Below are 15,104 nucleotides of genomic sequence, written 5' to 3'. Positions count from 1 at the left end.
AATTTAGGAGTGAGGCCATCAGGGCTTTATCTTTAGCTTCATCAAGTTTCTCAATTATATTGTCTGCCTCACACAAATCTCTAACCTTTGTGTTAATCTGTGTGTATCAGTGTGTATTCTATCAAAAATAAAAGCTATTGCAGAAAAAGCTGACATACATAAAGTTCTTTAAAAAATAAAAATATTGGAAGATATTAGTTATAAGCAATTATTTAGAATTCCATTAGGCAAAGAGAATTAATAATACTGTTTTCCTGTCGAGTCTGCAAAAATAACTTTTTTCACCTTTCTTTCTCTATCTATCTTGCTCTAGAAGTCACATAAGGTCCTTTGGCTTTGGAATATACAAATGATAAATTTGGTATTGCAAAAATATGATTTTTAGTCTGGTTTCATCGTTAATTTTACTTCTGTTACATTAATTGTTCAACTCTCTAGTTAATTCTTCCTCCAAATGTGCAGCTCGTGAAGAAGACTTTTATTTGGTCCGGCGATTTATGACGTCAAAAGACGTCGCCGCGCTCCTGCATCTTTTGTGATTCGGCTGAGGAAAGGTTTGTATTCTCAAGCATTTACGCTGTTTAAATCGATGCAAACCGTTTAATTGATGTTACAGATATTACAAGCGATGCAAAATGAATAAATTATTATTGAATGTAACCTTGTAATGCTTTATCTAACATCAAATAACGTGTTGTGAATACAGCGCATCCCAACATAAGTAACAGAAAAGGTGCGTCTCATTTTCGCTCCCTATAACGTGAAACACTATCATAAACACAAATTCGGTCACTTGCAAGAAGTGGTAAGAGAAACGGAGCCTTTCAAAACTCTGAAAGAACTGAACCAATTGCTTAACAAAATGATTCTCGAATCTCCGCACGCTGACGACATCTGCTGGACAAAATACTATAAATACAAAGACCCACCAACGTTAACGTTTTCAGTAAGGCATAACCTATAAATCATAAATACATTTTAATATTCTTTAGTCTGTATCCTTTTTGATTGACATTCTTGCGCATGCGTTGTTTACTGATTGAGATGGTGACTCAGAGATTTAGTTTGGATGCATTTTTCAAACAGAAAATTCCTGGTGAAGCAACTCATGTGACACACTATTACAAAGATGCCATTTATTAAAGAGGAGAGCGAAGACCTGAGGATTGAAGAAGCTTTCAGACTGAAACATGAAGATACTGAGGAACAAACAGGTTAGTTTATATTCTCTGTCGGTGCGCATCCTGCTCCTCACAACACAGATCGTGAAAGCAGACCGCAGTTTGTCAGTCATTATAAGAAATTATAAGTGTATAGACAATGTAAATAATAGATTCATTGTGCAGCGTAGAAAGCTTCATTCATTAAAACGGAAGTTTGTGAGATTGTGATGCGAGGGTGACAGGTTTTTTAAGATTATAAAGGGAGTTTGCAAATGTCAAAATAAAATTGTACAACAGTGACTTACATTTTAGGAACACTGTTGTCTGATTGTGCTCTATTTTGTCAACAAAAGTAGTTCCCAACAAAGCCACAGCTGAGCTGCCGCACATCTATATTGACAGCGCTGTTTTGTTTATGAATGAATCTGCTCTTTTATACAAATCTAGTGAATCAATGATTCAATGACCCATAAAGAGTCTCTAACAATGAATTGATTGAATGAATGAATGATTTAGTGAAAAAGTCTTTGACTTGCTGCCACCTACTGATGGTTTCAGTTTCATTTTTTACATGTAAAAGTCTAAGTATAAATTCTATTTTAAGTATAAATCGAGTTATTTAAATCATTTCAGTTTCTATGTTAAAAACTTTATATTTTAAACATTGATCTCAAAACATTATTAAGGGATGCATTAATGCCTCCTCTGAGTGATGACAAAAATTCTGTAACTATTCCTTAATGCTAAGATGAATTTAGATTTTTCTTTTTTTGATAAAAGTTTATAAATCTTAGTTAAAAAAAAATGTCATTACAAAGGTTAAAAAACTTTTAAGGAGTCAGATACCACCTTATAGTGGGAATGTTCATTCTGGTCGCTGTTCCTAATTTTTTATAATATTTTTTTTTTTTAAGTAGAAGCACTAGTGCTCCTAAAAAGAAATGCTGAACTGAAAACGGCTCTGAATGAGGAGTCGATTCCCCTTAATGGAATCGATTCCAAACGTTGGAATCGACTCTCGATCCCAATGCCTCGGAATCGATTCTTTTTGGAGTCGATTCCCAGCCCTAATGCTTACATTATAACATATGCCAAATTCACACACAACATATCTTTAATTTGGCCAGAATTGCAGGTGTTTGTCTTAATACACAAGAGGGTTTAGAGAAAATATGAAATAAGTTGGTAATAAATGTTATTATAGACTATAAAGGGTTTTATTATTAAATGCATCCCAAAGGTCATCCAAGTTAAAGTCCCCCCAGTGAATTTTGGCCATTTCTACCCCTGACATGTCACATGTTAAATTACAATATCTGAATTAATAACAAGAAAAAACTTTTATTTTTAGCACTTCATTATGTAGTAACTAAGTAAACATTTATTTTCCAGAAAGCAAATAGTTTAAAGTGAGTTATCCATTTTACATTTGTTATTTATATGTGATTTTACAAAACACCAGATTCCATGTCCAGTGGAATAACTCATGGAATATTGTTGAGTTGTGGAAATTTGAGTGACCAGACTGCAAAACAGAAAACAAACTGATGTAGCTTAAACTTAGCTTAAATTTATGGGCTCATGTACCTCACTCGTTTGGCATGAATCCAAATGTTTCCATGGTTGAGATCTACAGTCGTGGCCAAGTTTTGAGAATGACACAAATATTAGTTTTCACAAAGTTTGCTGCTCAACTGCTTTTAGATCTTTGTTTCAGTTGTTTCTGTGATGTACTAAAATATAATTACAAGCACTTCATACATTTCAAAGGCATTTATCGACAATTACATGACATTTATCCAAAGAGTCAGTATTTGCAGTGTTGGCCCTTCTTTTTCAGGACCTCTGCAATTCGACTGGGCATGCTCTCAATCAACTTCTGGGCCAAATCCTGACTGATAGCAACCCATTCTTTCATAATCACTTCTTGAAGTTTGTCGGAATTAGTAGGTTTTTGTTTGTCCACCCGCCTCTTGAGGATTGACCACAAGTTCTCAATGGGATTAAGATCTGGGGAGTTTCCAGGCCATGGACCCAAAATTTCAACGTTTTTGTCCCCGAGCCACTTAGTTATCACTTTTGCCTTATGGCACGGTGCTCCATCGTGCTGGAAAATGCATTGTTCTTCACCAAACTGTTGTTGGATTGTTGGAAGAAGTTGCTGTTGGAGGGTGTTTTGGTGCCATTCTTTATTCATGGCTGTGTTTTTGGGCAAAATTGTGAGTGAGCCCACTCCCTTGGATGAGAAACAACCCCAGACATGAATGGTCTCAGGATGCTTTACTGTTGGCATGACACAGGACTGATGGTAGCGCTCACCTTTTCTTCTCCGGACAAGCCTTTTTCCAGATGCCACAAACAATCGGAAAGAGGCTTCATCGGAGAATGTGACTTTGCCCCAGTCCTCAGCAGTCCATTCGCCATACTTTTTGCAGAAGATCAATCTGTCCCTGAAGTTTTTTTTTGGAGAGAAGTGGCTTCTTTGCTGCCCTTCTTGACACCAGGCCATCTTCCAAAAGTCTTGGCCTCACTGTGCGTGCAGATGCGCTCACACCTGCCTGCTGCCATTCCTGAGCAAGCTCTGCACTGTTGGCACTCTGACCCCGCAGCTGAATCTTCTTTAGGAGACGATCCTGGCGCTTGCTGGACTTTCTTGGATGCCCTGAAACCTTCTTAACAAGAATTGAACCTCTTTCTTTGAAGTTCTTGATTATCCTATAAATTGTCGATTTAGGTGCAATCTTAGTAGCCACAATATCCTTGCTTGTGAAGCCATTTTTATGCAACGCAATGATGGCTGCACGCGTTTCTTTGCAGGTCACCTTGGTTAACAATGGAAGAACAATGATTTCAAGCATCACCCTCCTTTTAACATGTCAAGTCTGCCATTCAAACCCAATCAGCCTGACATAATGATCTCCAGCCTTGTGCTCGTCAACATTCTCACCTGAGTTAACAAGACAATTACTGAAATGATCTCATCAGGTCCTTTAATGACAGCAATGAAATGCAGTGGAAAGTTTTTTCGGGATTAAGTTAATTTTCATGGCAAAGAAGGACTATGCAATTCATCTGATCACTCTTCATAACATTCAGGAGTATATGCAAATTGCTATTATAAAAACTTAAGCAGCAACTTTTCCAATTTCCAATATTTATGTAATTCTCAAAACTTTTGGCCACGACTGTAGAAACCTAGGACAGGTTTGAGAAACCCTGGTCTACAATAATCCAGTTCTCCTGAGACGAGTTCTAAGACTTTTGATAACTGTTAGCTTTCTTGGCCTGCTTTCTTCAGAATAGTTGTTTTAAAAAAACCTTCAAACAATAGTGAGAAGAGATTCTGAGATTTTTTCTTTTAATGCTTTAATGTCTTTTTTTGCTATAGACATTGCCCTGAAAGAGGAGAGTCTGAAAGAAGAACTGAATGAAATGGAAGAGGACGAGGAAAGTCATGATTTCAAAATTGTAGAAATACCCTCAAAGACTGAAAAGACTTCCTCACAAAAAAGAGGTCAGAAGACCAAATCTAACAGTTATTTCACCTGCTGTCATTGTGGTAAGAATATCACAAATAAGCAAAACCTTGAAGTCCACATGAGAGTTCACACTGGAGAGAAGCCTTTCAGCTGCCAGCACTGTGGGAAGAGTTTTAATCAAAAACAAAACCTTAAAGCCCACTTGAGAGTTCACACTGGAGAGAAGCCTTACACCTGCAAACTGTGTGGACAAAGTTTTAAACTTAAAGGAAACCTTAATGCCCACATGAGAATTCACACTGGAGAGACCCCTTACACCTGCAAAGTGTGCAGAAAGAGCTTCTCACGGAAAGAAAGTCTTAAGAGTCACATGAACATTCACACAGGAGAGAAGCCTTGCATATGTGGTAAATGTGGAAAGAGATTTAAATGTAAAGAAACCCTTAATCAGCACATGAGGATTCACCCAAAAGAAGACTGTTTTATATGTCCTCAGTGTGGAAGGTCTTTCATGCATAAAAGAAGCCTCAGCACTCACATTAGACTTCACACTGGAGAGAAGCCTTTCATGTGTCATCATTGTGGAAAGAATTGCACAAACAAAGCAAACCTCGAAACTCACATGAGAGTTCACACTGGAGAGAAGCCTTTCAGTTGCCCTCAGTGTGGAAAAAGCTTCTCACAAAAAGGAAACCTTCAGACTCACATACATATTCACACTGGAGAGAAGCCGTTCAAGTGTCTTCAGTGTGATAATAGTTTCACATATCGAAGAGATCTGAAGCTTCATTTGCATACTCATTCTGTAAAGAAATTGTGAGCGATACAAAAATCACCTGAACACTTATTCTGGAGAAAGCTAATTTAATTGTGGTAAGGGTAATAAAAAATTGGACCCGGAAAATAGCAAGTCTGCTTTGGCTGTTGTTAAACCACATAATGTTTATGTTTCAAACTTTTGTAAGAATGGGCCAATATCAATTCAGATTCCTCAGTTCCTCTTATTTCATCCTGTCAACTACCCGAAAATGTTAGATTATGCTTATTTACTGCTAAACAAAAATGTAACATTGAATCTCCACACCAAGAATATTAGATGCAGTCTCTTTAGTATCCTGTGAGAAGACATTTATTTTTTCTGATATCTAAAACCAGTTAACAAAACTGTATTAATTAAAAAACTTTTATCACTCTGAGAGGTTAACAGAGGAAGCCATGAAGTAGCAGAAAGCAGTGGATGAAGTGATGAAAAATAAGCAGATTTGATTTGAGTAATCTTAGTTACGCATGTATTTTTCAGTGCTCAGACTCTGTCTAAACTTGATTCCTACATTGTCCTTTGCGTTACCAGCTCATCTTTATACCAGCATGTCCAACCTCGAAAGGAAGACATTCTCTTATCCTGGAAGACAATTATCTTTTAAACCACAGAATCATAAGATTAAACAGCAATAGCAAACATTTCAAAATCAAAGATATGTAAGACTTGTAATGTTTTTTTTTTAAAAGTCTCTTATGCTCATCAAGGCTGCATTTATTTGATCGTTATTGAATGTTATTACAATATAAAATATTTATTATTTTAATGTACTTTAAAATTGAATTTATTCCTGTGATGCAAAGCTGAATTTTCATCAGCTGTTACTTGAGTCTTAAGTGTTACATGATCCTACAGAAATCATTCTAATATGCTGATTTATTACTTTATCAATGTTGTGCTGCCAGATATTCATTTGGAATCTGTGATATTTTTTTTTTCAGGATTCTTTGAAGAATAACAACTTAAAAAGAACAGCTTTTATTCAAAATATAAATCTTTTCTAACAATGTAAATCTATGCTATCCCTTTTTATCAATTTAATACATCCTTGGTGAATAAAATTATTAATTTCTTTCAAAAAAAGAAAGAATAAAAATGTACTGACCCCAAACTTTTGAACAGTAGTGTATAATTTCAGAAAAGCTTTCTATTTTAAATAATTGCTGTTCCTTTTAACCTTTTATTGATGAAAGATTCCTGAATGATGTATCACAGGTTCCAAAAAGATATTAAGCGGCACAATTGTTTCCAGCACTGGCAATAAATCAGCATATTAGAATGGTTTTTGAAGGCTCATGTGACACTGAAGACTGGAGTAATAATTCTGAAAATTCAACTTTAATTACGGATATAAATTACATTAAGTATATTAATATAGAAATAGATTGTTAAACATTGTAAGAGTGTTTCACAATATTAATATTTTTTCTGTATTTTTGATCAAATGAACACAGCCTTGATGAGCAAAAGAAACTTCTTCAAAAAACAAAAATCTTACTGATCCCAAACATTTGAGTTTTATACACACATATAAGTAACTTTACAGAACCATTTTCAGTTGTAAAAAAAACGTAATTTTAATCATTCACAATGTTATATTTTCAGTGAATAACCAAAACTAAAAGGAAAAAAAAAAAAGAATACAATAAAGCTAACATTGCTTTGGACCACGGACATTTGCATTTTAATACACATATCTAGCATAAATGGATTATGCACTCAAACATTCTAGTTTTGCATATTAGACAAAATTACACACCTTTGATTATTAGGTTAATTCTTCTATATATTTTCTGCACATCAGTGGACAACATTTATTTAAAAAATGTCCTCTGAACTAATTTACATTTACACTGCATGTAAATCTCTATGCACTTTTGTGATTTTAGACAGCAGGACCTTTATTTTGGTCTGCGACATGAGGTCATAAGATGGCGCAGCGCTCCTGCATCTTTTGTGATTCCTCTGAAGAAAGGTTTGTATCTTAAGCATTTAAGCTGTTTAAATCGACTCGAACAGATTACTAAATGTTATAGCTGTTTTTTTAACAAGCGATGTAAAATGAATCTTTTAGCATTAGTTAAAAGTTTTTCTTTCCAAACATGAGTAACAGAAAAGGTGCGTCTCATTTCGCTTTCTATATCGTGAATTAGTTTATTGTAAACACAAATTCGGTCACTGGCATATAGCGAACTGAACCAATTGCTTCACAAAACGATTTTCTGATGCGAAGCGCTCGAGTCATAGCGCGCTGACGACCCCTGTTGGACAAAATGGTGACTCGCAAATTTGTAATAAGTTTTACAAACAAACGATTTATTAACTCTCAAAACTAGTACTACATGTTCAAAGGATTTATTATGTTTAATCAAAGGCCACTGCTAATCACTCCGATTGACACCCAGATTGCACATGTACGTCTGCAAGATGTCTGTTAAAGATCTTTCGATCTGGAAAGCATCAGCTGTGTACAAACATTTGACAGGTGTCAAAATGTCCATTTTTACATACATTCTAAAATCAGAAACATCTAATAGACGTCCTATAGACATTTTGCAGATGAGAAAACACTCCAAAAAATTTGTCTTCCAGATGTCAAATAGACGTCTTCTTGATGTACGAGTGATATCAGTGCATCCTTGCCATTGCGCTGACTACTAACCTAGGGAGCTGATTGAGACGCACCCAGAGATCTAGTTTGGATTTATTTGTCTTTCTGTTAATTACTTTCATCATGATAAACACAGAGAAAAGCAACTCAGAAGCAACTCAGCAACTCAGATCCACGACATGCAGTTATAAAGATGGCCTTTATTAAAGAGGAGAGTAAAGACATGAGGATTGAACAATCATTCGGAGTGAAACATGAAGATAACGAAGAACAAACAGGTTAGTTTCCATTCTCAAAGCTGAAGTCAGTTCACTTTTTTACATGGAGTAGGTGGCCTCATGTGGACAGACATGTTGAGATCACATGATCAGGCAAATACTAAAAGTATGTTCGACTAGAAGCAGCGCTGCACAGACAGATAAGTGTCAATATAAAAGTACAACAAGAGTGATTGCAGAGAATATTTAAAGGGTTATTCCACTCCAAAATGGAAATTTAGTCATTAATCACTTACCCCCATGTCGTTCCAAGCCCGTGAAAGCTTTGTTCGACTTCGGAATACAATTTAAGATATTTTGGATGAAAACTGTTTTATTAAAATAGGTGCTATTATTTACCTGCTAGCAGGGGCGGATTTAGCCATTTTGGGGCCCAAGGCAAACACAGACATGGGGCCCTCTACATATTTTGTTCCTTCTTGTAAAACTGAAAAAAAGTATTCTCATTATATATTACCTGTGCAATAATATTTATTATCTATTCACAAGGAAGAGTTGCCATTTGTTCTATTTACCTTGGTTTCCAAGCAGAATATCCTAACTAGATCTGTTTGCTGCTGCCTAAATTGGAAAACTTGTTTATAGTCTTCTATCTTGTTTTACTTACGCGAGAAGAAACACACGCCATAAATCATGTAAATGATCAATGTGGACACATAAATGTAAAATGCTGTATTACAGTCTTCGTCATTACTATAATGGCCAAAAGTGAACACGGAAGTGCTGTTACCTGCAGAGGGCTTGAAATTTACTTGGTAGCACTGGTGCCCCCACATTCAAAAAGTTAGGAGCACCAAAAAATTTTTTTTAGGAGCAGCCAATTTGTTTTTAGTAATGCACGATGCACCAATCTTGATTATTCATGGCCGACTCTGATTGTCGATGTTTTACAAGCAAATGGGATAATTCTTAAAGCCTTTAATATATTTATGTTAGGCTTTAAGCAAGGAACAAGAATGAATGTAAACATGAGTACATGAACAAGCTGGTTAATTTCTCTATTAGAGCCATTTAAATTAGAGGCAGCCACTGTATTTTTAAACAATCTACAGTAAAGAAAAATGAAACAAAAGCACGCACATCAGTCTCAAAAGGGTGCTCGACCAAAAAGCAACAAGTAAAAAATAGAAAATAGAATATAAAGTCGGCAACACCTAAGCTCCAAAAGTATCAAATATATTTATTGTTAAAACAAGTTTCGCATAGCCTGCAGCCATAATCAAAGTAGGCTACTCTGTTAATATTCAAATTGCAAATAGAGACCGAATTTTTCAAGCATGATACAGAGCTATAGACACCATTATCATCTTATTATCTGCTCACATACTGATAATAACAGCCTAGATATTTTATGTAGCCTAATTTGCGCGCATTGGGAAGTCACTCTCTAAACTTGAGGTATTAAAATTGCTTTTGAATGTGCGTGCACGTTTTATTTTTGGTTTTAACAATCGCGCGAAACTCTCGACGGCACTGAGCATGTTATAATACAAGAGATTACTTTAACAAACCCATTTGAAAGTAGGAGGACACAAACGGGAATTTGAAAAGTGCGTCCTCAATGGAAATTTCGCCCCTGCGTGAGTGGAACTCTGCCGCTGAGTTACCATTTGACGTGGATGTATGCTGCGTTGTACAGTATTGAGACGGAGGCGCCTGACAGAATGTACGCTGTAGCACTAAATATAGAATATTTCTTCAATCACTTTCGCAGTTCTGCAGCAGATGAGACGTGAAATAATGGAATAGTCCAACAGTGTGGTGTTCGAGGGAGGCGCCAGTTTCCATAACATATATTCTATAGTATTCTGATTACTTTTCAGAGAATTTTTGACATTCGTCATAAAGTAAAGTAAAAAAAAAAAAAAAATCACCTCGACCAAATTTTTTTGAGGGGGCCCCCTTCCAGCTCGGGGCCCAAGGCAACTGCCTACCTTTGCCTAATGGCAAAGTCCGCCCCTGCCTGCTAGTCAATGGGACAGCCAAGTCAAGACCCAAAAAAGTATGAAAGACATCGTCAAAATAGTCTTGCATCAGTGGTTCAACCTTAATTTGACGAAGCTATGAGAATACATTTGAATGCAAAGAAAACAAAAATAACTTTATTCAACAATTTGTCTCCTCATCACCATAGTGCCATTTTGGAGAGTATACCCAGGACACAAACAGCATATGCTGTTCTCTGTCAGCTGCGCGGAGGAATTGTTGAATAAAGTCATTATTTTTGTTTTCTTTGCGTACAAAAAGTATTCTTGTAGCTTTGTAAAATTATGGTTGAACCACTGATGACTATTCTGACAAAGTCTTTCATACTTTTCTAGAAGTTGACAGTGTTATTTACTTAGCAGTCAATGGGACAGCCACAAAGCTCCTGGCTTTCATCCAAAATATCTTAAATTTTGTTACGAACAAGCGGCAACTTTCCGCTCTCTCTATTGAAACCAACACGGAAGTGAGTTAAACTGCAATTCATTGACTGGCAGCTAAAGACTCCCTATGTTAAAATGCCCAACTTTACAGCAGAAAAAAAAAATGTTTACAGCCTGGTACAAAAAGTGGTTTTGGTCTATATAGCTATATAGCTAAAAAAAAAATTATAACTCATCTGTTTAAGTTATATTAAGCCTTAAAGTTCTGCATAATTAAGGGCGTGGCCACTTGAGAGACAGTTGGATTGCTGCTACAGTCACCAATATCACGCTAGGCGGGCGTGATTTCAGCAACCAGCTCCACCCACATCCCACTTCTTTGCCCATTTTCGATTATCCGGCGGTGACGCGATTTCAAGATGACTCCCGCCCACTATGAGCTTCAAAAATGCTGTTCAGAAATCTATGGGTGACGTCACGCACACTACACCCATATTTTTTTACAGTCTATTTTTATGAACGAAGCTTTTACGGGTTTGGAACGATATGAAGGATATAAGTGATTAATGACAAAATTTTAGGGTAGAGTAAGGCCGCGATCACACCGAACGCGTTTTTTAATTCTAAAAACGCGAGGCGCACAGCACTGCCTTTTTTGGTGACTTTTAATAAAAGAGCAGTGTGCTGCGGTTTTTTTATGTTGCTAAGCAACGACCAAAACAGCTGTCCTGTCAGTCAAATCAAAGGATTATAGCGCGAGCGCTCTAAAATCTTAGTTTTTTGCTGTTAAGTAAACTGTCATATTAGCAGAAACCCTAAATAATACAGCTCCGGGTTACCCACGATAGACACCAAAGGTTTCTCCTCTAATTCTTGCAGTCTCCGAATTTTTTAAGCAACGGTAAACTTTCGTCACCACAACAGAAGGCCCGCCTCTCCATTCATTCGATTGGACAATGGAAAAGAACACGAATGACGTTGGGCGTTTTTCCGCTCAGAGTTGATTTTTTTTCAACTTCAGGCGCTCAGAGCGCTCCTGCAAAAACGCGAGGCGCAGCAGGCGGCGAAAACGCGAGGCGCCAGGGGCGCATAAACAGCGCGCAGAACACTCACTGCCAACAGAAAACCATTCAAAAGAGGCGCCTCCAACTGCAAAAACGCGTTCGGCGTGATCGCGGCCTAATCCTTTAAAGGGGTCATTGGATGCACATTTTTCACAAGTTGACATGATTTTTTAGGGTCTTTAGAGAAGTCTATAACGTACTTTGGTTAAAATTTTTCAATGGTAGTGTAAAAAAACACTCTTTTTACCTTGTCAAAATCAGCCCTTTTTAGAGCGAGCTATTCTGTTCCTTTAAATGCCAATGAGCTCTGCTCGCCCCGCCCTTCTTTGCTGTGGGATGACGAGCCGTAATGTTTACTTTAGCCGCGTTTAGCTGCGAAACTTGCTAACTAGCACATTATTAAGAAAGGCCCTTTGCAAATATGCATAAAAAAGTCCTGCTGTGGGTGAAGCTGAATCACGAATGTTTTGCACGAACATAGATGCATATGTAGATCGGAATCGGCACTGTCCTTTCAAAAACAAAAGTAACGTTAATCCTCTGCGTCTTCAGTGGCTCAGATGTCGGGAGTAAATGATGACTGCTATCTTTTATTACATCTAACAACAGAACATCTCAATTGCTCAATCTGAGACATTCTTGTTTTCCCCTGCACCTGAGTCGACACAATGGGACTCGGTGAGGGCGGGTTTAAGGTAAGGCGCTCATGTCAATGATCTGATTTTAAAAAGGGGATATTACTTTTAATATTAAAACATAAGTAAGAGTAAAAACATACCGCTAGGTGGGTTTTTATCATTGTAGGGTAGTTGTGAACACAAACTGCCAACACACATTAATGTTCAAACAACATGGAAAAGTGAGTTTTGCATCCGATGACCCCTTTAAGAGCATATACTCTAGTCTAGATTCACTCTTGCAGTACTTTGATGTCATGCACAATCTGTCTGCGCAGCACCACTTCAAGTCACACCTTGAAGGTGTCTTCAAGTGCACCTGACTAGCTCCTACTTCCAAGTTTGTGATTCCTTACTATGACGTTATTATTCCATGTCCAATGGAATAACTCATTGAAGATTGTTGAATTTGTGGAAAATAGAGTGACCAGATTGCAAAACAGAATACATGTGACCTAGCTTACGGCTTATGTTGGTTTTAAGGCTTAATTGTCTTTTGTCTCGCTATAGACTTGATGGCACTGAAAGAGGAGAGTCTGGAAGAAGAACTGAATGAAATGAAAGTGAAAAATCAGGACAAGAAACATGATTTCAAGAAAGGAGAAAAATCCACAAAGACTGTGGAAAAGACTTCCTCACAAAAAAGAGACCAGAAGATAGACTCTAACAGTTATTTCACCTGCTGTCAGTGTGGTAAGAATTTCACTCATAAGCAAAACCTTGAAGTCCACCAGAGAATTCACACAGGAGAGAGGCCTTTTGGCTGCCAACTGTGTGGAAAAAGTTTCACTCAAAAACAAAACCTTAAAGCCCACATAAGAGTTCACACTGGAGAGAAGCCTTACACCTGCAAACTGTGTGGACAAAGTTTTACACTTAAAGGAAACCTTAATGCCCACATGAGAATTCACACTGGAGAGACCCCTTACACCTGCATAGTGTGTGGGAAGAGCTTCTCACGGAAAGAAAGTCTTATGACTCACATGAACATTCATACAGGAGAGAAGCCTTACATATGCGGTCAGTGTGGGAAAAGATTCAAATGTAAAGAAACACTTAATCAACACACGAAGATTCACTCAAAAGAGGACTGTTTTACATGCCATCAGTGTGGAAAGAATTTCATGCATAAAAGAAGCCTCAACACTCACATTAGACTTCATTCTGGAGAGAAGCCTTTCATCTGTCCTCAGTGTGGGAAGAGCTTCTCACAAAAAGGAAACCTTCAGACTCACTTAAGTATTCACACGAGAGAGAAGCCTTTCAAGTGCCTTCAGTGTGATGATGGTTTCACATATAAAAGAGACCTGAAACTTCATTTGCAAACTCATTCTGAAGAGAAATTGTGAACAATTTCAAAAATCATTCTGGAGGAAGCCAATTTAATTGTGGTAAGGGTAATAAAAAAGTGGAAGCAAAAATATGTATCTGTGTGAAATCTATGTTCACTTATCAAATGAATGTGGGCCAAATATGATGTGATTGTCACTTGACCTCTGTCTCTTCTCACTTCCATTCTTGGACTCTTCTTCTAGCTGCTGTTTGTGTGGAACCGTTTCCATAGCTTACTTCCTCTGGCTTTTGTAATGGTTTCATTCATTGATTTCTACTTCTCAAAAAAAAACAAAAAACGAGACCAGCCATCTAGGTCAGGCTCTGCAGTTGCACGATATCGGTTGTAAAAAACTTGATTATGACATCCTTTATTCTTATTGGTCGGATTAGACCAAATGACGAGAACGAAATGTGTTGCTTGTACTTACTGTATTTAACCCATCTTGATACTGAATAACTGATAGTCAAACAAAACACAAAATCATAACAAAAATTAAGTTTAGGCTATCTAATAAATATATATTATTGTTGTATAGGAGTAAAAGTTTGAAAGAAAACGTTCTTGTTAACCTATTGCTTATGTTTGGACATTTAAATACACAAACAAAACTGTGCAAATAACAAACCTAACTTCTAATTATTTAATAGTGAACTCAAACTATTTTGAGACTCTTAAAGATAAGAGGAATAAAAAAAGAATGTTGTTATTGGTTCAGCACACTATGAAAATCACAAAGTGTCCAACTTGACGGCTGTCTCTGTACTCCTCCCCCGCTTGCAACTGGCAGATCTCGCCAGCTGGTGACAGGCTTGTGTAGTTCTTCTTGAACAAGCCTAATAAATACAGCTGACTATCCACAGCTTTGTGGAAAAAAAAAAATCCATATATGTTTGATCAAAATATTAAAGTGTGTAAATATACTGAAAATATATTTATATAGCATATAGCAAAATGTTATTAGGAAGATATGTTAAATTGAAAAAGGTGACAATATATTTAAAATTTTGGCAAATATTGAAACATTTCTTAACTGCATTGTGTAAATATCACATGAGAATGAGAAAAAGGTTGTACGGGAACAAAATATATGTTTAGATCCTTGGTTGTCACAGGAAAATCAGATAACACACCTAACATTGTTGTCCACTTGTAACTTTCACTTTCAATGGCTTGTGTTTGTTTGCTTATAGTCAAATAGACATTTTATCAGTGTTTTTTTTTTCTGATAGGTGCATTGAGCTCATGTAAAATAACAAAGAGATTTAATTTAGTTTTAAATGTAATGTACAAAGCCAGGAGGTGTTAAC

The 15,104-nt window shown here is 36.7% G+C and overlaps 1 protein-coding gene across 1 annotated transcript; it reads left to right on the top strand.

Annotated features, from left to right (window-relative positions):
* The first annotated feature begins 1,079 nt into the window (after positions 1–1,079).
* LOC141332872 (uncharacterized) lies at positions 1,080–13,867 on the top strand. Its single transcript, XM_073837834.1, has 4 exons — positions 1,080–1,214; positions 4,552–5,447; positions 8,210–8,351; positions 12,972–13,867. Exons 1-4 carry the CDS (start codon positions 1,130–1,132, stop codon positions 13,808–13,810), a joined length of 1,962 nt encoding a protein of 653 aa, XP_073693935.1. The 5' UTR covers positions 1,080–1,129; the 3' UTR covers positions 13,811–13,867.
* Positions 13,868–15,104: the final 1,237 nt, after the last annotated feature.

This window comes from Garra rufa, chromosome 4, assembly GCF_049309525.1.
Source record: "Garra rufa chromosome 4, GarRuf1.0, whole genome shotgun sequence".
NCBI classification, from domain to species: domain Eukaryota; kingdom Metazoa; phylum Chordata; class Actinopteri; order Cypriniformes; family Cyprinidae; genus Garra; species Garra rufa.
The sequence above is the reverse complement of the archived record's forward strand: the minus strand, read 5'-3'. Positions and strand labels throughout refer to the sequence as shown.

What these genes read in the sequence shown, in the direction of transcription:
- LOC141332872 (XM_073837834.1), top strand. Translation starts at nt 1,130, where the DNA reads ATGCCATTTATTAAAGAGGAGAGCGAAGACCTGAGGATTGAAGAAGCT. An exon ending in TTCATTTGCATACTCATTCT is followed by an intron (nt 5,448 to 8,209) that starts GTAAAGAAATTG and finishes TGATAAACACAG; the next exon opens with AGAAAAGCAACTCAGAAGCA. An exon ending in AGATAACGAAGAACAAACAG is followed by an intron (nt 8,352 to 12,971) that starts GTTAGTTTCCAT and finishes GTCTCGCTATAG; the next exon opens with ACTTGATGGCACTGAAAGAG.